The sequence below is a fragment of the Dendrobium catenatum genome, unplaced genomic scaffold (assembly GCF_001605985.2).
Source record: "Dendrobium catenatum unplaced genomic scaffold, ASM160598v2 fragScaff_scaffold_637, whole genome shotgun sequence".
Lineage (NCBI taxonomy): Eukaryota > Viridiplantae > Streptophyta > Magnoliopsida > Asparagales > Orchidaceae > Dendrobium > Dendrobium catenatum.
In genome coordinates, this window is record NW_021319099.1 from 2,460,144 (window position 1) to 2,477,959 (window position 17,816).

The following is a 17,816-nucleotide window of genomic DNA, read 5'->3' on the forward strand; positions in this document are numbered from 1 at the left end:
TGAAATGAATCAGTGTTGATTATACATTTATGTCCTTTTTTTCAGCAGTCAGGTTGGTGAGGGCGTCAGTATAATGGCTTTTCTAAAACATTTCTAGTGATTTTGTGGAGAGAGAGATGGGGGATTACCATTGCTGGGTTTTCCTAAACTCTGTCAGCACAGGATATATATTCTCAAATGCAGTGTATGTCTCCTCTCTCACCTGAGACAGAAAGGAAGGAGATCAATCAAATTTTGAACGTGAAATAAACCCTAAAGCATAACGTCCAAACAATAATCTTACCTTGGCTCCAGTAAGAACAATCTTTCCTGAGACGAAAATGAGCAGTACAATTTTGGGCTGTTTCATCCGATAAATCAAACCAGGGAACAATTCTGGTTCATACTGTTAAAAGAAAAAATAAAAAGCCTAAATGTCATTCAATTAGAGAAAGATAACCAAAACTAAAGATCTCGATAACGAAATAACAGAGGAGCAGTAAAGAGAAAGATGTTTTTAATCTCATCATGTAGTTGTCAGTGACAATAATAAAGAAAAATAAAAAAGTGGATGGGAATATAAAAAAAATCAGCAATTATAACTTACGCTGGAGAAAGCCCCATGAGAGTAAGCCAAGCCCTCAAGTCTTATGGGAAACTTTACATCACAAGAACCGACAATGTTTTGAATCTTAAAATCCTGAATTCAACAAGTGAAGAAGAATTAGTATATAAAAGTGCTGGAAAAAATAAAATGCAACAAGAATCAGATTATCACAAAGGTCTCATTTGGTTGCTTGAAGTTTCAATTATGTTTTAAAAAATGATGAAGTTCGTTAAATCTCATTTGATTGGGATCTAGTTAAGATAACATTCATTTCAAAATTCAGAAATCTCAGCAAAACTCCCACAAAAAATGATGATTTCATTTCCAAACTCAGAATGAGCTAAAATCAAATTCACTTTCTAAAATATAATTTCTATTTGCAAGCAACCAAATGATCCCAAAGTAGAGATGTAATTACCTTGAATTTGGCAGCAAAGCCAAGCTTCTGGATAATACGAGCATACTAAGCAAAGACATTTGTGTTAGATAAGCCGCCCCATAAAACTACAAACAACAATGCCCACAAGGCCTAGTACAATGATGCCTAAACCACGGATGTTGAAAATAGCTTAGTACCTTCCGAGCAGCAAGCTTCGATTGTATTTCACTCTTAGCTCCAGTGCACACCTGATACAAAATAGTTTAGTTTTAGCCAAACATTATCAGAATTTGTAAGAAAATATAAGGCTAAGAAAAGGCACGGCCGGTGGCTACAGTCTATAAAAGCTAACAGTTTTCTGCATAAATTATTTTAGATTCAAATTGCATGAGGATCATTAATGATACTTCAATGGTGGATGAAACTTCGTAGAAATACAATAAAGAGTGACAACACAACACAATCAAGTAGTAAGTTTCTAGTTTCTAGTTCCTTTGCCGAACACTCATAAGAAATTAAAATTATGGAAGTACATTTAACTATATATATGATACACTAATAAAGATATTTGTTGGTAGAATGAACAATAACAACAACAACAAAAAACCTTTATCTCACTACATGGGATAGGCTACATGAATCCTTTTCTCCATTGTGTCCTATAGGTGATATAGAATGAAAAGTGAAAAAAATTTATTAAGGAAAATATATTTGCTTTTAAAAGATGACAGAAATTAAATATTAGTGAGGCTTATAATTATTGACAAAGAGTATAGTCAATAAAACAAAAGCCATAATATTTGATGATGTTATAATAAGCTTAAAATTAAAAAAAATAGCCCAAGAATTTTTAATTATCACATATTTACATCAAAGATCAACATTAAATTCATCTTTTTACATTGATTACTAGGATGCATACAAAAGATATTCAAAATGAAATATCTTAATACGTCTTTTTTTGCACATGATATAATTCTAATTAATAAGATATCCATTAAAATGAACAAATTTTAGAAAAAAAAAAAATAGAGCATTAAGAGTATAAATTTAGTACAACAAATAAAGAGTATAAATTTAGTACAACAAAGACTGAATATGTAATATGCAATTTTAATGATTATGATGTTAAGAATTATTATTCAATATTGTTATAAGACAAGGCTATAGGTTTAAATATCTTAAATCTATTATAATGAAAAACTGAGATATAGATGAGGATATAGCCAGTAGGGTCAAGATTGGATGGTTAAAATGAACAAGTGTCCGGCGAAATTTATATAAGAGTATATCATAAAGGTTAAAATATAAAATTTTAAAACTATAATTAGGCTAGTAATGTTATACAGATCAAAATGTTGGGTGATAAAGAAATAATTAACATCTGAGTTAAGTGTGGCAGAACTAATACAACAACAACAACATCAAGCCTTTATCCCACTACGTGGGGTCGACTACATGAATCATTTTTCTCCATTGTGTCTTATTAAGTGTGGCAGAACTAATAATGTCACAAAAATTTATAACAATATTAGGAATGATTATATTCCATGAAAAGTTAGTGACATCTATTGAAGACAAAGTGTCTAACAATAGCCTCATGTTGTTTGAATGTGTACAAATGATAGAAAATTTGCCCGCTAAATGAATTGATGAAATTAATGCTAGAGGATTAGGAAGAAAAATAAGTAGACCTAATATTAAATAAATTGAAAAAATTCAAAATGATTTAAAAAAAATTTAAAACCTAAGGCAATATGTATATGAAAATAATAATAATAATAATAATAACTCACAACACAAACCACATACAGTTGGGATAAAACTGATGATGACATTGATACAAGAAACTATATATTCTGCACAATAAATGCAAATCTATGTAAAAATACAAAACCATTATCCACAATCCACATGCATGCAACTCCACGATATTAGAGACCGATCAAATCTTAACACTAGATTACATTAAATTGTGCATCATTCTATAAGAAGTGGGCTACCAGACTAATTAAGCCTATGTTTGGTCCAATTGTATTGATGTTGTGCTGTTGATGTATTGTACGAATAAAATCATAATATATTTATATAAGACTATAAGATGCTCCATAACTCAGTCATAAAGTCGTAGAAAAATGCCCATGCAAAATGGTGAATTTCTAAGTAAATTATATAAATAAACAGAACTAATATTTGAAAAAATAAGCAAAAAATAAACCTAACAATACGATGCCTATATATGATGAGCTATTTAGCGCATGCAGTGACACAAGGAGAACATCACAAACCAAGGAAGAAGACATGATAGCTTATCTTGAAAACTCACCATTTTACCCGACGCAAAGATCAATGCTGTGGTTTTGGGTTCTCTAATTCTCATTATAACTGCAGCAAAACGCTACAAAACAGTGACACGATGTGAAAAGAAAAACATAAGTATCCAAAATGAATGAAAACAAACAAACAAACAAAGTGAAGGTTTACTGACTTAAAAAAGCACTACAGAGTTACTATAACCAATTGGCAGTTGGTTTGCAAGGGTTCCATGAAAGGAGTAGTCTAAAGCTAGTTTCTGTGAAGTAATTGCAGAAACTTCAGGTAAAATCAAATATCAAACTCTGATTTACCAGCATTCATTTACCGTGCACCTATTTGAAGCTAATAACAGCCCGAAGTATCTCACATTTCTCCATTATACCTTAAGGTAATAGTTTGTACTCTAATTTGATTTCTATTTAAGTTAATACAAGCGCATAAATTCCATGCTTCAATTAGAAGACATGTTAGCATGAACGAAGACAAACCACAAAACACTTTACCTTTCATCAGAAAAATGGATAGAAATCCAGTTCACCCTAAATTATTCATTAAAAAAATTAATCAGACAAAAAGGAAGCAAGAGAATGTAAATAGCATGTTAAGTCAAAGATCAAAATATAATGGTGATTTGCACACATAACACTTGAAAGTTTTAAATTTACATATCTAACTCTTAATGCCTCTTACTTACAAGCATGTAACTAAAACTTTTAAATATATCAAAAATGACACTCCCGAAATCTCCATTGCTATGCCATTCACTTGCAACTTTGTACCCCTCTCTCTCTCTCTCTCAATTCTATGTGAGAATGCGAGAGATCTACATATGAATATGCAGATTGGGCTTACTTGGTATCTGTTCAGCTAAGTGAAATATGTTACTCCAATGAGTTGAAAAGGGTGATTATGAGGATTTGGTTTTTCGATTTGGTTTGGTACGTAGCGGAAGAGAAGTGCAACAAGCACTATTCTGGCACGTTCTATTTATTTAGTCTGGCCTTGTGAAGTTAGATTTGAATGCTTTTTTATCTTTTTTTCCTATTGATATCTCTGTCGGTTGATTAACTTTTTCTTTTTAATTTATTGAAGTTTTTGATGGTTTGTTCTTGAGAGCATTACAGGTTTGCTGCTTGTTTTACTGTAATGAACGAATTATTCATATCCTGTGCTTGGATTGAGAAGGGGTCATAAACCTAGACGAATGCTTGAGGTACCTGAGTATTTGATATGGAGACAAAGTCAAATGACATAGCAAGCAAGTATTTCATGCAGTGGCATTTTTATCTATTTAAAATTTTCAGGTGTTATGTGTGTAAATAAGAAACTTTGAGTGTAAGATATGTACATTTGAGACCTTTAAGTGATATTTATATAAATTCTTCAAACATAAATAAACCAATCTCATACCTTGGGATTGTACTCAGCATTTCGAGCTTGCAAGGCAATAGCTTTAAGGTCCAGTTTGCAATCCAAATTAACAGTTGAAACAATATTCCTGGAAATTAATCAACAAGACAAATAACATTATTTTTAGCTCAGCATGAATGAGCAGTGCCCACAGAACATTCCATACAATAGTGGTTTTCATTTCACCCAATGAGACAAGCAACATTATAATTTTCAGCTCAGTGTGAAGGAGAAAAGCCTGAAGGAAGGCTAAAGAAAGAGTTTTGCACGAGTAATAAATTCACAACAATGCTATTTTGATCCACGGAATTTTTATATCAATGATAGCATGGGTTAAGCAGAATAATGGTGCTATTTCAAATAAAATAAGCATGAGATGTATTGGCTTTACAACATAGCCAAATCGCAACACAAGGGGCGGCTTATAAGATTAACAAACAAGAACTATGGCCATGCCATATCCAAATTTGACCAAAATTAACATGAAAGCAAATATCTCACATGCATTTATAACTTGCAGTCAACGATGAATAATTCTTGTAATATTTCTTACTATTAGAATATATGCTGATGGTTTGTTGACAATGTTTAGTAAAAAAAATTATAAATGACATCTAATTTTTTTTTTTAAAAAAGAAGGCCATTCTAACTATCTCAAAATTTTAAAAATGATAATAAAAATAAACATCATAATCACCACTGATCTTGCTAGCTAATATTATATTGTTTAAATAAGATCATAATCAAGTTGAATGCTCTATTTAATATTGTTTTATTCAATTAAGATAAATTGAACATAATATTGACCCCAAAATATTGTGTTTGCTATGGGATTCTTATCGGGATAGCACTGCTTTCCTATGATGGATTGCATTGGCTATTCCACTTATTAGTGCGCGTTATCTGGTCAAAATCAAAGTTCGGAGGTTTCTATATCAGCTTATTTATAAGATCCGACATCAAATCCGAAAGAAGGGCGTGTGAAACTTACTGCAACGTGGGAATAATACCAGACGGATGCTTAGATAGATCAACCGGCTGGCTCCCCTCCAAGCCCTGATCCGCCATACTCCTCTCTACAAAGCTCTTTGTATGGATATGTTCGCTAGCCAAACAAGGCAGCTGACTTAGTAAAGCCTGACACACGCTCAGATTCTAAATCACTCGTATACCTACTTTCCTATCCTTAATCTAAATATGATCAGCTTTCTTCGCAGACCAAACGATGCTCAAGAAATATCAGTAAGATCAAGAAAGAACACTCTTTGACAGCAGAAAGCGGGTCGGCTTTGTAGGGGAAAACAGGTTCGGCCAAACAGTTCCTATAAAAGGGGTTCTTGAGGCAACGGGAAAAAACAAAAGTAGCGTCGAAAAGAAATGTTTCCTTGGGGTTGTCAGCTCTTTGGATAGATCAGAGGCTAACAATACTCTAGATCTCAAACAGAGATCACAGAGGTAGCCGATCCGTGATTTCCCTGTTTCGAGGCAGGATGCGACGATCGGAAGCAAGAAAACGTTGGATCTGAGCGGGAAAAGGAGTAGCGAGGTGGATTTATAGTGGAGAATTTAAAAACTGCGTCTTTTATAGGAAGGAGATGGGATCCGGAGGCAGAGAGAGGGGGGTTTTGTTCTAGGGTTTCGTTTTGATCTGAAAAGAGCGAGAGATAAAAGAGGGGAATGAAGAGAGAGAAAGAGAGAGGCGACCTTAAACGAGCGACGGGGGGGTTTTGTTCCGCCGAACCAACATTTTATAGGGACTTACCGGCTGTAGCCGGTGTCACCAAGAGATAACAGACAGATGCCGATTGGCTTAAAGTGGATTTTAAAATGACGGAATTACCCTCCAAATAGTAGTTGAAAATGAATTTCAACAAACAAGCTATCCAGCTGGCTCAAGGTGTTTGGTTGCAAAATTTATTAATAATCTATAATAAATTTTATCATATAATTTTTTAGGCCTAAGAATTTTATTATTTTCTTAAATATTTTTTCTCTTATTTTAATCTTAATTTTGTAACATTTTTATTCATTTTCTCTCTTCTTCTTACTTATCTAAATTAAAAATATTTATCAAATATTTTATTAGAATGTTAGTAGGTTCTATACTTACACAACAACAATATCAAGCTTTAGTTCATCAAGTGGGTAATATCATTAAGACGCTTAAATGTTTGAATCTAATGCATCCTGGTCAATCTCACACTCATTCTCTCTTGTCATGACCTTAAATCATTTTACCATATATAATGAGCTCAATAGCCTAGCAAGAAATCAAATCCTACAATTGAACTCAAAGCATGATAAAGAATCAATATGTCTGCCAACAGTCAAATCATAGCAATGAAATAATATAAAATTCAATAACTTCTATTTTACTCGGTTAAATTCATAAATGTTGCAATTAAAATATTCAGGATAATTAGTACGATGATATACAAAAAATTGTGATGTAAAAGTTAAATAAAGTAAAAAATGCAGTAAAATCGATTTTGATGAGAAGTTAGCAGTCAAAATAAAAATCTTTGAAAACAAAGATATAATTAGAATCTCCTACTTTGATCTGAATATTTTTTGTAAAAAGTAACAAAACGATACGCAGACCAAAAAATCCAGATTTTCCTTTCTCTCTCCTCCTCCACTTAATTTTTTTTTATAATTATTTACAAGTACTAAAACAATAATGTGCTGGAGGCCTAATACTGCACGCTACAGTTCAAACATAAATTCAAAAGTTTTTTTCAATTTTCAATTATTTTCACAAATTCAAATTGTTACATATATTTCATAGTGAGTTAGGTCATGCTCAATTTGACTATTGGTTCAATTAATATGATCATAAATGAACAAAATTTTAGAACCAAAGATCTAATAAGTATATAATTTGTTAAATATTTAGTGAATCAAAGGTCTAGATCCTTGATAAATTATTTAGTTAGTATTAAGATTATGTAGCCATTTATATTGGTTGAATTGATCTCCTTATACTTAAAATCTTATGCTCCGATGTCTGTATGATCGGTTTCTTATTTGTTATTTTCTATATTTTTCTTAGCGTTGAATTGTAATAAGGATTTGCGATCAAATTGAGGGAAAGAGTGAGTAACTAAAGGCAATTGAGCGTCGACGCAGTCGAGAGAATCGGGTATTTTTATGAGAAGAACGATTGACCATAAGAAGGAGATCCAAGAGAGGCTTAATTCATAGGAGGAGATCCAAGCATGTACCGTGTTCGATACTGCTCAGTACTGCTCGGTACTCAATACTTTACAGTACCGAGCTCAATACTGCTTGGTACTTTGAAGTACCGAACATAAGCTATGTCTGGTGTCGGAAATATTCCGTCGGAAATCCGTCGGACTTTCCGTCAAATTTATTTCCGCCGGAAATTCTGTCGGAAATGAGTTGTTTTCCTGTAGTGTGAGGAATTCATTAAACAGCTCTTAAATCCAATTTATCAATATATTTTAACAATCAAAATGATTAAATATACTATAAAGAACATTAACAATTCATTTATTTAATTTAAAATCAACTGAAATTCCACATGCATTGAAGTGCATTCATCTTCTCATGCAAATATGATGAAGTAACAGACTTAAGAGCATAATGATCATCATCATTAGTATTATCCCAAATTTTTTTGTGTCAGCTGTATAAATTATCATTCTCTAATTATTTTTACTAAGAAGTTTATCTTAATCAATTGATAGTATATATGGTTCTGTCCAATCAAGATTTTCATGCAGAGAGACAATCATTTCTTTGAACTCTCTCAATCTATTCTCATATGATCAGAAAAGTAAAATAGTAAATGTAAAATATTAGTATTTAATCTCACAACAAGAGCTGCTAAAATCATGTAGTTGGTATCTCTTTACAGAAAATAATAATAATAATAATAATTGAATGCAGCTGCTCTCCAGTTCCTGCAAGATCATCTTCTACTGTTTGTAGATGGTTGAGTTGAATTTGGGAAGAAATGCATAGGAGCCTGAACAAATAAGAAATACATGTACAAATTTGCTGATATGAAGAATATAATTGGAAGTAGAAGTATCTAAGAACTCCTGGCTTGCAAATTTAGTTGTTTTTGAAGTGAAGTTACCATAGAAGGAAGCATTCATATTTTTACTCCTTTTAAGTATGATGAAATCTTGAACCCACCATTTCTCCTATTGTCAAACAATGGTACAAACCAATAAAGTTCCTCCTTCAAAATCACTAATGCGTAGAGCTTCATAAAAGAACTTGCTAACTTCTGAAGCAATTGCTGTACTATCAATTCTTTAACCTGTTTTTTTCAGAGTTTTGTCATTAATATGCAATAAGAAGTAATGATGATGTGCATGAACAGATTTCGAGCAACAACAACATCAAGCGTTTGTCTCACTCAACAAGCCAAATTCAAAAGAATCTGAAATAGAGAGAAAAAAATGATAGAATGAGCGTCTTGTTACAAGGCTTATTTTCTCTGCTCATTGTCTTCAACATCCAAGATCTCAAAAGCTAACATGAACTTGATCCACTTGAAGTGCATTTTCAATGATTCATACCAAGTTTTAGCTGTCGAGAAGGTTGAATTCTTCTTATTCGACACCTCTTCTCCATTAATGCCTTTAAAGATGGATTTGTCTCACTCTTCTCCGATTACATTCGAATGGTCGGTTTGGAGAACAAAAGAAAGAACTGGAAAAACAAATTTTGTTTCAAAAAGTTGGCTGAGAAATAGCTGATTTCAACCAAGCCACTTGCCTTCTCGTCAGAGTGATCCACTTCATTGAGATGAATGATCTTAATTTGAAATATGTATATTGGCTACAACCTTCTGGAGCAACTTCTAGCTTTCAAGTTCTCTTTCTCTTTATTTAGATTTTCTACATTAGGATGAGTTCTATAGGAAGAATTCCAATATTCCATATGTTGATGTCAATAGGATGAGTTTCCACAGAAGTTCTTTTACTTTATTTTTATTGATGTAGCCTTACCAATGAAGTTCCCCTCTAGAGCCAAAAGTCAACCAATTGTTGGAGAAAGATGCTGATAAAGGTGAGAGGAGGCCAGGAGGAGGATGACGACGATGCTCACTTGATAGGAAGGAAAAGCCAATTGAAATCTCTCAATTGAAATCATATTTTCTTTTGGTCTCTTCTAACTTTACTTCTATTTGAACCTCCACTCGATCATCCTTTCATTTAACCTCTTATAACTCCACTTCCACATATATCTCTATATGTTCATCACGTATATATTGAGGAATTATGGCGTGCACAAGCCTTTATAACTCAACTTGTATTGCACACAAAATATCAATAGCTACTACTTGTATTCTCCTTACTCTGTCCTTTCAAATATTTTTAAACGTATAAATATAGAAATATTAGCACTTTCAACATATATAAACAACATTCAAAATCATATATAAATGTATAGAATTTTACATGTATAATGAAAATAGTAGTGTTCACAGGGTAAACTTATATACGCAATATTCAACAATAGCAAATCGGAAAATCTTCATGAGCAATATTCACAGCATCATTTTAAAACATTTATTATTCTATAACAATTTCTATTAATTAGTGATAACATACTCATTGAAATATTTAAAATTTAGTACAACTTAAATTACTCAGTTGAAAATTTACATTTCAATGATTAATATGACCATAATATTATATGTTATTATATACCAAAAGTTAAGATCGGACACCTGATCTAGAAATATATCCAATAAAAATTTACCACGTGGACTGTGCGCTTTACCTGCGTTTTTGATATGCTTAATTTAAAATTCTGTGGACACGAGTACATTCCACGCGTAAAATTTTTAATGGATGTCCGACTATATCTGGTTTGCCTTTTAATCTGACGTGGTTACTTATGCCACGTCAATGCCAACACATCCATGATTTTTTTTACGGTATGAAAAGGGCATCGTAGCATTTCTCCTGAGAAGGCGAGTTACTCGGGCAAGGAAACTTATGAAAAAATCTTCTCTATTTCTTTAAAACCCTAACAGAGCTCTAGCCCGATTTGAACGAAATCTTCATTCTCCGCTTTCACAATTTTCTCTGAACTTTTGTTAGCAGGCCACCTGTGGATTCCGAGGTCAACCCTTAATCGATTTCCTCTACCCTCGATCACCTTTCTGGGGTTATTGACGTCGGCAGTTCCGATTTCTTCCCTAATTTTTTTGAATCGATCTTTTATCTTGTAATTCGGCTATCTAGACTTACGCTTCGTGTTTGATCTTTCTTTATGTTTGTTTACTACGTTATTTTAATTGTGGTTGGATTTTAAGTGGAATCCGGTTGGTTTTGGGCTATACGGCTTTTTACCTGTTCTTGGATGTAATTCTGATGATTATTGATTGAAATTTTGGGTTTGAGGTTTTAGCTTTCCCTCCCATCGAAAACCCTAAAACATAATTTTATTTTATTTTTATGGATTTCGATTTAAGATCTGTTTGAGGTCCTTTTTTTTTCAAGATCAAGCATGGGTTATTTGTGTATAGTTTGCTCTTGCTGATTGAACTTATTAATCACGTTTGTATGAGCGTTTGATGAAGGACAACCTCCTTTCTGGCTGGCACTCCTGATTTTAGTTAGAAACAATTTAATGACTGTTTGGATTATGCGTAAGATCAGCTAAATACAATGAAGATGAACCCTTTAACATGCAGAGGTATTTACATGTAATGGTAGGAGTTCTGTAAAGAATTTGAAAGTTATGCATGCTAATGTTGGATGACACTCAAGGGTTGTTTGCTACCTTATTTTAGTTAAGATTTAAGCTAGATATAGCTGAAATTAAATTGATTTATTGAATCATGTTTTAGCCTTATTATTGCTTAAATCTAAGATTTGTTAAATCTCACAATTCACAAGATTTAAGAATTTCTCCCACTCACAACTCTTAAATTCTGAAAGAAATAGTTGAATAGTTTAACAGGATTCATCAATATTTAACAATTGTTATACCAAGCATTTTTATGGGTTTCAATTCTTTCAAGATTTAATAAATATAGATTTATCTGATTCTCTAAGTTCTACTTGTGTCTAAACAACTCGTTATGATTGCCATCTCTTGTGATGTTGCACCAAGAAGATAAAATCATGAGATTTGTTGGGCCAGAAGGAACACTATTTGATTGATGAGAGCTATGGTTTTTACATCATCCAGTGAATTATGTTATTTGAACTTATGAATAACGTTTATTGTTGTTGATGGCCAACCTTTGGTGTTTTTTATGTTTTTGTGATATTCTCCATATTTAGTTGCAATTCTTGTATCTTCTTGTAGGTCTTTGAAATTTCTTTGATGCTTTTAGTTTGGGAGATGTGTAAGGAGGATCATCTGTGAACAGTTTATAATTGTGCGTGCTTGGCCTGCTCTCTTAGATTTATTTGAATTCAGGGACACTTGACCTTGGCACATCCAAAGAAGAGTAAGAAGAACTGGGATTGCTTCTATTGGAGGCTAATCCCTTTAGTGATATCTGATCAAGTGGCCATTTCATTGCATTTGTTGAACTACCATTCTCTGCGGGAATGGCCCAGGATAGCTGGAATAAGGAGATCAATGAGACTGAATTCCAAATGCGTGAAAGCCCAATACTTTGTGCAAACAACTGCGGTTTCTTTGGGAGTGCAATGACTCGAAATCTTTGCTCTAAATGCTATAGAGATCTCTTGATGAAGCAACAAGTGATAGCAGCAACAAAGCTAACTGTTGCTACGTCTTCTTCTGCCATAGTTGAACCAGTTCCAGATGAATCAAAGGAGTTGAATTTGGAAATTACTGGGAATCTGGGAAAGAAACCATCAGAGGAGCCAAGTAACAAGCAACAACCAAACCGGTGCTTGCTTTGCCGAAAGAAGGTGGGGTTGACGGGGTTCAAATGTCGATGCGGAGACATGTTTTGCTCGAATCATCGGTACCCCGAGTCTCACAAATGCTCATTTGACTTCAAGAGTGCAGGTGAAGAAGCTATAGCCAAAGCAAACCCTGTTGTGAAAGCTGAAAAGATTGAAAAGATCTGATATGGCTTTGCATTGAGGAATGCTTTCAGTGGAACAAAATTTCAGAACCTGCCTTTCTTAAGAGGTGCAGTCCTCCAAAGATAAGCTAGTTGTCTTCTCAACATTGTAGCTTCTTTCCTTGCTGAATGCTGCTCGTTGTTTCATAATAAAGATAAGTGTGACTGATCTCTGGTTTGAATTCATGCAACCAAATTTCCTTTCCTTTGCTCGTTATGATCTTATATATGGTTTCATCCTTATATGAACACTCTCGACTCTGCTTGTTTTAGGGTATTTATTATAAATATCTTCCATTTATAATAAAATATCAGTAAGTTTTGAGCTGATATTTTGTTTTCGTGTAGTGCTTTGCCTGATATAAAATTTTTCCCTTTATAATCCATCACATTCATGGATTGTGACAGAGTTGGTGAACCTAATGCGTGAGGTGGTTGATGGTTGGAACCTTTATGTGTTGGTTGAATGTTGTACATCAGTCGAAGTAAATTATTGAAAGTAGGAGGCCATTTATTTTGGCTGAATATATCACAAGATATTCCTCATTATATATGTTGTAATAGGTTCTGCCTATGACCTATTTAATCTACTAGATTTTGATTGGTTCATTTTGGTTTTCTATATGAGAAATTCATGTTGAATTTTAGGATGATATAATTTGTGAGAGAAGAACGATCAACTATGACTTAGATTTTATCACTTTTTTTTTCGCCATCTCTCTATCCTTCTCAGATCTATTTTAGTTCAACCCAGTAACAAATTTAAGGGAAAATTCTATAAGATGGTGGTGAGATCTGTAATACTTTATGGTGCAGAATGTTGGGCATTAGAAGAGAAATATAATTTTAAGTTAAGTGTTGCAGAGATGAGGATGCACAAGTGGATGAGTGGCTTTACTCTTAGATATTGGATACGAAATGAAAATAGATGTGAAAAAGTTAGAGTAACTCCATTGAAAGATATGATTAGAGAGAGTTGCCTCATATGGTTTGGTCAAATAAAATGATGGCGTTCCGATGACCCGATTAGGAGAGTAGATGTATTAGATTTATTTTATGTTAAGAAAGGTAGAGGTGGACTTAAAAAGATTTGTTTAGAAAAAATTAGAAATGATCCATCTTCTGAGTGGAGAGAGAGAGAGAGAGAGATTTTAAAATATATGATAATTTTATGAATGTTATATTATTATATGATGAAGCACACATAATATATTGACCTTAAGGGTAAGTTAATAAATCACTTAAAAATGAATTCATTTGACAAAGTGTGAGCGGTTGCTTTGGACCTTCCTTCTTATTGAAAATATACATTTGATGATTATATATATATATATGAATATGAATGATTGGTGATATCTTTTAACTTAAACAATACATCTCAGAAAAATATTAGAGGATTACAAAGCCAAAATGTTACTTCTGAATTTATAAAAATATTATTTTAAGGCTCCTATGATATTGCTAGGATTTATTATATTTGAGGATGGATTGACTATAATATTAAAAATAAGACAGAAAATTATTCCAAAACTTTAATTAATAAATCATAACAGATAAGAAAATTGATTTTATATCTCTAAAAATTATCATTTATTCATTTGAGAATTTCCTATTTAAAATGAATGAATTGGTTGGACGAATAGTAGTTCGTCAGTCTTCCTTTGATGATATATATATATAATGTAAGAGTTATACAAAAAATAGAGTACATGTTCATTTTAATCTTATCATTAAATGTATAAATTTATATTACATCCTATATTAAATATTTAATAATTTTAAAAAGTTATATTAACATATAAAAAATTAAAACAAATCTTTAATGATATGTTAATTTGAAAAATAAATAATTATTATTTGTAATTAACTAATAAATTTTATATAATAATAACGTTTATATAAAATAAAAAACAAATTAATTTAAACTTCTATTATATTAAGTAAATAAACTTATTGTTCACTATATTAATTTATATAAAAATATTCTAAGTTAGAATTTAATTGAAATATTCTAAGTTAGAATTTAATTGAGGGGTAATAGATTAAATATAATTAAATTTATGAATAATTATATTTTTAGCTTAAATTACGATTAAATTTAAATAAGTAGATAAAATATATACGACTATTAAGAAGGGGCAGCCAAATAACTTCATGCAAGACTCATTAATGTAGACACTACATAACATAGCATAACCACCATCAAATAATCCCGAATAAAAAAAATCATTTAAAACATGACCAAAACAAGTAAAATCAACGAAAACATCACAAAAATTGGCCTCGTAGAAGTAAGATAATTTGCAGGAGAATCGATCTGAATGAAGAAATTGCACTTATCAGTAGACTGATTCTGAGTAGTCACCATGCCAAGCCCTTGGAATCCACAGCTCAATTCATTCTGCCCTTGTGCCTGGAAGTACATATTGAATGCATAAGAAGCATTCCCATTAGTATCCAAACCATTGCAGGAGGATCCATAGCCAAGTGCAGTGCAATCTGAGAAAGTGCAGGCATAGTTTATGTTATTAGAAAGCTGATCCAAGTTATCTGCTTCAGGATTGAACACACACCACTTCTGTGGCAAGTACTTGACATTCTTTGCTTCCACGAGCAAGTTGCTCGGCGGCTGTTGTCCCGAAAGATCCATGGGGAATTTCGGCTGCCCATCGAAGCGAAAGATCCCCCAATGCCTCTCAAAATTTCCTGGATCTATGCTCTTTGCATCTTCATCAATAAGACCGAAAAGATAAACATCTATATCTGCATTTGGTCGCAGCGGTGTCCCTTGCTTGCGAGCTAAACGTGGAAGAAGACCATTGTAGAACCTTTCTGCATAACCAACATTGCCATTTATGTCACCATCAGTAGGCCATCCTACCTCTCCAATTATGATTGGTAAATCAGGCACTCCAGCTGCCTTCAAAGCTGAGACGAGGGTATCGAAATTGGCATCAAACACATTGGTGTACTGTATTCCATTGTCAACTACAGGTTTGCCGGTGCCTTCAAAGAAGGCGTAATCGAAGGGGAAGTCCTTATTAGCATACAAGCTCAGGAAAGGATAGATATTTACAGTAAATGAAGCATTGTTCTGCTTGAAGAAATGAACCATCTGGTCCATGATGTCACTGATATCAGCACGAAACCTGCCTGCGGAAGGGACTGGGTTGGACGCTGGGGAGTTGTAGACATCCGCATTGAGGGGAACGGTCGCCTTGATTGTCGATCCAAAGCCAGCTTCATTAATGGCATTCTGAATGTTTTGGAGTGCAGGCAAAGTGGTATTAATGAATGAACCATTATAGGCGGCAAGGAAAGGCTCGTTGCCAACAGCAACATATCTGCAAGGAAGGAATTGATGTTATGGTTAGAAATTCTAAAGTTGACAAAGCCAATCTTACTAGTTTGTAGCCAAAGAAATATCAAAATAAATCGTCATACACATATGAGAATATTAAACAACATCACTTCTATAAGTTACAGTATGAAAATAAAGAAAAAAAAAAAACTCCAACAAGAAAGAAATTTAAAAAAAAGGCTTACTTGATATTGACTCCTCCTTCAAACATATATCGAGAAATATTTGTATCAACCCAATGCTTTGCAGCATCATAATCGTTCATAATTGCAAGCATATTGTTTGGAATAGCTATCATGACCTCAATATTACTCCCAGCAAGCGCTTTCATGGTGTTTTCAGCCGCATCAAAGAGCTTAACTTTCTTAATTCCATTATCCAACAACATCTGAACGACAATCTTTGGTGGCAAAGGACGAATCGCCATAGTCCCCCAATTAACCCCAATAACACCTTCGGCGACAGAAAAATAGAGCCCGATAAGAGAAAGGCATATAAAAAATCTGCAGAGCCTCATGTCTTCCAATAAAGGAGCGTTATCTCTCCGAAAGGAGCAAAGATTGTTAGATTCAAATACAGCGAGATGGCTAAACCAAAGCGAACAAGGCAGAGAGATATCCAGAGGAAGATGCAGTAAACATTGTAAGAAATGAAGGTTAATAACCCGTCGCACCTCCTTTCTCCAGAATAAATAAAAAGTCTGGAATGCCCCCTCCACGTCCGCTACGTTTTTCCATCTTCCTATGTACCGCATCGAATGACTAATACTGGCAATTTTCCTTTCCTTAGTGAATTTCTGAATTTCGCTTTGAATTTCTCTTTAGGAAAAATCAATGCATGGGTTTTTTTTTTTTTTTTGAAATTAATCAATGTGAATGGTTTGAAGCGTTGATATATAATCGGTTAAAAAATTTTAAATTGAAAAAGGCTAGTTTAAAATGGATTAAGATTTATTGGAATTATTCCTAAAATAATTTATTGATTTTTAATATAAATTTAAATGAATTTAGGTTTTACTCTGGAGAAAAAAAAATATTTATTGATTTCTAACTAAATTTCTTAGTATAAATTTAAAATTTTGGAATACCAATTTGACATTTACAGCAACATTTTTGGTTTGGATCTATAAACACTGTATTAAAATAAACATAAGTACACTTGAGGCAACGTAACAATTTGATTTTCTTAAACATAAAATTTAATGGGTTTATCATATGAGAAAAGGTTGTTTTTTAGTAGGCACTTGAATATTATTTTTTGGAAGAATTTAATAACCAAACAAAAATATAGTCAATTTAAAAATAAGACTAGAATTTATTCCAAAACTTTAATTATAAATCATACTATAAGAAAATTGATTTATAGATCCTTAAAAATTATCATTTATTCATTTGAGAATTTCCTAATTTAAAATTAATTTGACTGGACAATATAGGAAGTTCCTTCATGTGGATGATGATTTTTAATTCATACAAAGCCTTTGATTGAGGTATTCTGTTAGCTTATTAAATGAAATAATGTCTAAATTATTACACAATAAAAAGAGTATATTTTATGAGAAAATTTCATTGGCTCTCCTTCATATATTTCTTTCTTATTAGTTATTGTACTCATAGTATACGCCTTGCATTAAACCATTATCCAAAAATGAGGCACAAAATCAAGGCTATAAAATTAGAAAATAACAAAAATACTCAAATCTTCTTGGCAACTTAAAATGAATTCA

At 32.6% G+C, this 17,816-nt stretch overlaps 3 protein-coding genes across 5 annotated transcripts in view; 1 reads left to right on the forward strand and 2 right to left on the reverse strand.

Annotated features, from left to right (window-relative positions):
- Positions 1-6,401, reverse strand: part of LOC110102616 (TATA-box-binding protein) — a 7,445-nt gene extending 1,044 nt beyond the window's left edge. The window contains exons 1-8 of the mRNA XM_020831027.2: positions 5,683-6,401; positions 4,692-4,779; positions 3,292-3,363; positions 1,163-1,213; positions 1,005-1,049; positions 587-679; positions 284-385; positions 129-202 (exon numbers count right to left, since the gene is read on the reverse strand). Of these exons, the coding sequence (XP_020686686.1) occupies positions 129-202; positions 284-385; positions 587-679; positions 1,005-1,049; positions 1,163-1,213; positions 3,292-3,363; positions 4,692-4,779; positions 5,683-5,759 (602 nt within the window). The 5' untranslated portion in view covers positions 5,760-6,401. The remainder of the gene's footprint in view (positions 1-128; positions 203-283; positions 386-586; positions 680-1,004; positions 1,050-1,162; positions 1,214-3,291; positions 3,364-4,691; positions 4,780-5,682) is intronic.
- Positions 6,402-10,635: 4,234 nt separating this feature from the next.
- On the forward strand, positions 10,636-13,070 carry LOC110102615 (zinc finger A20 and AN1 domain-containing stress-associated protein 6). 3 transcript variants are annotated; one of them, XM_020831025.2, is made up of 2 exons: positions 10,636-10,904; positions 11,994-13,070. In XM_020831025.2, exon 2 carries the CDS (start codon positions 12,242-12,244, stop codon positions 12,731-12,733), a length of 492 nt encoding a protein of 163 aa, XP_020686684.1. In that variant the 5' UTR covers positions 10,636-10,904; positions 11,994-12,241; the 3' UTR covers positions 12,734-13,070. The 3 variants fall into 3 exon arrangements, with proteins under 3 accessions (XP_020686684.1, XP_020686683.1, XP_020686682.1); XM_020831024.2 differs by having other exon boundaries at positions 10,636-10,860; XM_020831023.2 differs by having other exon boundaries at positions 10,636-10,799.
- A 1,846-nt stretch (positions 13,071-14,916) lies between these two features.
- LOC110102583 (glucan endo-1,3-beta-glucosidase 8-like) lies at positions 14,917-16,601 on the reverse strand. The gene is made up of 2 exons (XM_020830965.2): positions 16,276-16,601; positions 14,917-16,073 (listed from the first exon to the last, which is right to left on the reverse strand). Exons 1-2 carry the CDS (start codon positions 16,515-16,517, stop codon positions 14,960-14,962), a joined length of 1,356 nt encoding a protein of 451 aa, XP_020686624.2. The 5' UTR covers positions 16,518-16,601; the 3' UTR covers positions 14,917-14,959.
- Positions 16,602-17,816: the final 1,215 nt, after the last annotated feature.